Below are 5100 nucleotides of genomic sequence, written 5' to 3'. Positions count from 1 at the left end.
GGACAGCAGCAGTGCAGGCAGAGAGCTGAACAATGGCAGCCCCAGTGCAGGTCACGGCTCAGCTTCAGGGCAGCGCCTTGGCTGGGTGCACTGGCTCTGGTGCTGCTCTTCCCTACTGTGAAAAGGTCTGCTCTGTTTTCCCGGACACCACAGGGTGTCGGGCATTCAATTTCTTCATAAATAGAGCAGAGAAGCATAGCCGTAGAATCACACTGTGGACACATTTCACATCCTATCAAAGGAGTGAACGCTGGGCCTTCAGGGGGATTGTCTGTGCTCCTGTCAGTGTTCCTCGGACCCTTAGGTGTTGTCTGCAACCAGCCCATTCTGGGTAAGGGCTGTCAGTCACTGCAATGGTGACATGTAGTAGACTGTTACACAATTATTTCCATATGCTATGTAAGGTGGGAGATGGTCTTCTCCGTACTTTCTCAAGGTTGCTTTCAGATCTTAAATCTGCACGCACTGAGTGCCCTCAGGTGAGCAGAGGCTGCTAGCCATGCTCGGGCCTAGGGGCGAGGGGCTGTTCTCGGGTCCTGTGTTAACAGAAGCAGCCAGCACACTGCTAAAGCCACCACTGTGCTCCAAGTTGCTATTAGAGTGACCAGATTTTAACATTGGTAAGGTGGGGGCAGGGCAGGGCAGGGCAGGGCCTGACAACAATGCAAACTTTGATAAGCAGTTCTCCATAATCACTTCTCGGCAATTGTTTGTTATTATTACAGTTTAACATTATAAAATTAACAAAAATAATATAAAACTCATATTCTGGCGAAATAGCCACATGACAGCCGAAAACCGTATATTCCCTTCTTGTTCTCCCACCTGTTCATGCATTCTTTCCAAAAATCGGGACTTTTTTAAAATGCCATGGGACATGGGACAAATTGTTGAAAAGCTGGACGTCTGGTCACCCTGTACAGGATGCTGTGTCTCCTTTACTGAATGGCCCCAACTGCTCTTAAAAGTATGCATATATGTCCACTGTTCTGGTTAGAGAATTAGATCCAGAGAGGTCAGTTAGCAGTGACAAGTGCAGTGGGGCCTCCATAGCTGACCGCCTCCTTAAGTGGCCCTAATTTTCACCGCACATGGATTAGTATAGCAGCCTCGTCTTTAGGGTGTCCTCTCTGCTCCTTGGCCAGTGTGTGACAGTCCCTGGGATGGTCACGAACAGAGGTCAGACTCTAACACCGTGGCTGAAATCCAAGGTGAACAGTTCCCCAGTGGTGGTGGAGGGCTCTGCCGCGGCAGCTATGGGAGGTCGCTGTGTGTTTAATTGCGGGGGGAGGGGGCGGATAATGTGAGGGAGATGAGCCCTTTCCCTCAAGGAGTTTATCTTGCCAAGCAGACTGAGCAGATTTCTTTTGTAACCTTGATCCTGGTCTGGGAGTGTGACCAGATGGTGAATGTGAGTCTGTTTGTTCCACAGAAAGGAGCCGGGTATCACCTGGACCTCTTCTGGGTGGCCGTCCTCATGGTCGTGTGCTCCTTCATGGGTCTCCCGTGGTATGTGGCCGCCACCGTCATCTCCATCGCTCACATCGACAGTTTGAAGATGGAGACGGAGACTTCAGCACCTGGAGAGCAGCCCAAGTTTCTGGGAGTGAGGTGTGTGAGTCAGAGGACGGTGGCTTTACAGAGCAGGTTCTCCAGACACCTGTGCCAGTCAGAAGGGAAGGAGCAGATTTGGAGGAGATAGGGCTGGTGATAATTAATTATTCCTATATTTTCTGTTCCAGAAAGGAGTAAATTTTCATCAGAAAGAGGTTTTGATTTTATGTTTGCTGCTTATGATACATAAATTTTTCTTGATTACCAAAAGGCTAAACGAGGCAACATAAAAGCACAACCAGACCCTTCTCTGCAGCCTGCAGGTGGTGCCTGGTGCTGCAGTGGTCACCTGCCACCACCACGTATAAAGGCTCTAAAACCCTAGGGCAGGGGTCCTAAAACTTTTTAAACAGGAGGCCAGTTCACTGTCCCTCAGACTGTTGGAGGGCCGGACTGCAGGTCCCGAGACGAGTCAGCTGCAAAGCAGGACAGGCAGCGGTGGCAAAAACACCTGGCAGGCTGGATAAATGTCACCACAGTTTGAGGATCTGCCCTTGGTCTGCTTCTCATTTTCAAGATTCTTATTTTCCAAATCATTTTCTGCCCTCATAAGCTCTGGGGAACTTTTACCTCCAGCTGTTAGATTTGATAGCCATGAAGGGCAATGATGGAAGACCACCTGTGTCCTCTGTCAAGGCCTCTTTGCAGCAAACCCTGCTGGCGAGGGCTTGGGTAGAGCTCACACAGGGCCATCCTTTCCCACGCCATGACAATGGGTGATTCTTTGGGAGGGAGGGGCTGGAAGAGGGTAGAGGATGGGAATCATATTTGTTAAAAAGTACTTTTGTCATTATAGATTTGGAAATTAGACTGATGTGTTTTTTGCACTCATGAAATTTCCCTGAACTCTTTGTTAATTAGCATGTGGGACAATGTAATATGTGTCTCCTATGAAAGGTATAATTACACAACAGGACAGATTGTTTTAAAAGTGAGGGCTTCCAAGAGGCCTGTAACTTGATGGACTGAGAGCAATTGATCTTTCTTTCTTGATTCTAGAAGGAGCAAACAGTGTAGCAGGATCACTTCTTCATGAATTCAAATAACAAACTGCAATAGCTTTAAGAGATTTCTATAGTTATGTTGAGCGTGTATGCTGTCCTTGACATATTAATTACATGATATCAACACCTTTGCTATTTTAGCCAAAACATTGACTTGGTCAACTTAAAGTCTTATTTTGAAGGTGAAAAGACAAGCGTGTGTTTATGAAAACAAGAGGCAGATTGGTAATTTTTTGATTTGGTTTCAGGGAACAAAGAGTCACTGGAACCCTTGTGTTTATTCTGACTGGTCTGTCAGTCTTTATGGCTCCCATCCTGAAGGTAAATATGTGAAGCCCTCACCTCTCCCTCCTTCTCAGGCACTGACATGATTGGATGTGTGAAGAGTGAGACCCCTATAGAAATCTGCAGGACTCTTCAGTTCTGTGGCCAGTGAAACAGAAGGCAGGCAGCAAGAGGGCTGCAGAGAAGCCTGGCGTGACTTCCTTCCCACTGTTGCACCCCTGCCCTTATTATTTTTGCAGTCGTTTGAACCATACGAAGTTCCCAGCGTTCCCACATTCTGACCTGTGAGCCCAGCAGCGTCAGGGAGTTGGGTCCGACTGATCCCCACACACTCTGTACCCTCCACACTCCCGAGCACACTCTCCCCACCACCCTCCAACGGCCTGTGCTCAAATCCTGCCCACTTTCCCCGCTCGATTCCTGGGTAGCATGTGTGATTCAGGATGAAAAATTGGAATTTTTTTCTCCTGTTTTTAATTATTTTCTTTGAACCAGAGACCTCATAGTCCACAAAGGGATATTAGACTAAAATTACTTATCTATAATTAGAAAAGGTTAGAAATGGACTTCTAAAGAAGAAAAATGCTGTGGTAGTTACTTAGAGTTTAGGAGTTAATACTTAGGTCTGATTGGGGGTGGCTGTCTCCCTAATGGATAGATGTAAACTGTGTGTGAAAGTCGACTGCGGAGCAGAAAGGTAAATAAAGGTTAGTGTGTTCCTGCTCATGGAGCTTCCAGTTTCCTTTTGTGATATGAACATCTCATTCTTTTTTTTCTATTATATAAACAATGTGAGCCAACATTGATGATTTGTATCTTATGCTTTATACCACAGTATGAGGCGTGAGAGTCACCCACAGGCCTAACAGCTGTAAACAACCACTGTTAACAATATCCTTCCAACTTTTCCTTGAAAAATCTTTATTTTTAAACAATTCTAATTTCTAAGATTTTTCAAATGCTCATTTAATTACACAAGTAATGAGGCAGTATGTTCCTCTGACAATTTCAAACTGTACAGCAGTAAACACTTCTCTCAAGTTAGCAGATTTTATGCCAATCAGACAAATTGGAGGAAAATGAAACTTTTATATTTTAGCCTATAACTAAGACTGGCATTGCCTTGAGGCTATTTAGACTAGTGTGCTGTTACTTACAGAATAATTGGTAAACAGATAAAATATTTAATTATTTATTTATTTTTCTTTGTTTTCCACAATGCCAGTTATCTGGTTAAATTAAAATTTCTGCCTGGATTCGTGACAAAATACATATCTCATCTAAACATGAGAAATTAAGATTTCAGGTAACCTCAGAGAAATTGTCTCTGGCTATGTACAGAGAGGGCCTTAAAAGAGCACAGAAGCTGCATTCTGCAGGGACAGAAGGAAACATGCTGTCACCTCTGCCAGTGCAAAGCAGGTGGCAGGGTGGGTGTGAAGGTGCAGGGAGCTGCACGGCTTCAAGGCCAAGTGTTCTGTGCTCTGTTGTCCTGGATGCAACACATCGGCCAGTGGAAGAGCCTCCCTCTAAGGCAGTGCCCCTCATTCCCCATTTTTAGGGAGCTCATCACAGGCAGTTATAACCCTGTAAGGTGGGCGGCTGTTCTGGAAGCAGAGTCCCCCCCGGGCTCCCTGAAGGTGGATTCTGTGGCTCGGTGGCCATGGCCCTTCTAGGTTTCCTGCTGCTTAGTCACCAGCAAGGGAGCACACAGAAATCTCATCTGTTCAGATTAGCTCACCAACTCTCCCATCTTTTATATTACTTCTTTCTACTAATACAGCATAAAATCTTAATTCAAAAAAGCCAGATGTGTTTAAATTGTGTGTGTGTGCGTTACAACAAATTGGCTTTAATCCTGGAGAATCTGTTCATGAAGTTCAGTAATCACGTATGATCCCAAAGGGATGCAGAGAGCTGATACTGTATAAATTGCTATTTTGAGGGAGGAGATGCAAGACTCACACTTTCAACAACACTGCTTCCTAACCGTTTTCTCATTTTGCACCCGAATACGGCTACAGAGAAGCTAAAACTGAGAGCACTTTTGTTCTTCACGATGGGTCTTTTGTCTCTCCATGCCAAGGACCTTAGTACTCATAGAAACAGGTCAGGGCAGAGAAGGAAGCCGGGGAGACTCAGAACACGAGCCTGCTTTCCTTCCGCCTTCCTGAGTAATCCGTGCTCGGCTCACCCC

The 5100-nt window shown here is 45.7% G+C and overlaps 1 protein-coding gene across 1 annotated transcript in view; it reads left to right on the top strand.

Annotated features, from left to right (window-relative positions):
• SLC4A4 (solute carrier family 4 member 4) overlaps positions 1–5100 on the top strand; it is a 353144-nt gene that overhangs the window by 321680 nt on the left and 26364 nt on the right. The window contains exons 19-20 of the mRNA XM_023507587.1: positions 1433–1611; positions 2867–2939. Coding sequence (XP_023363355.1) covers positions 1433–1611; positions 2867–2939 — 252 coding nt within the window. The remainder of the gene's footprint in view (positions 1–1432; positions 1612–2866; positions 2940–5100) is intronic.

Source organism: Otolemur garnettii, unplaced genomic scaffold, assembly GCF_000181295.1.
Source record: "Otolemur garnettii isolate 467f Iridium unplaced genomic scaffold, OtoGar3 scaffold00191, whole genome shotgun sequence".
Taxonomy (NCBI): Eukaryota; Metazoa; Chordata; class Mammalia; order Primates; family Galagidae; genus Otolemur; species Otolemur garnettii.
The sequence above is the reverse complement of the archived record's forward strand: the minus strand, read 5'-3'. Positions and strand labels throughout refer to the sequence as shown.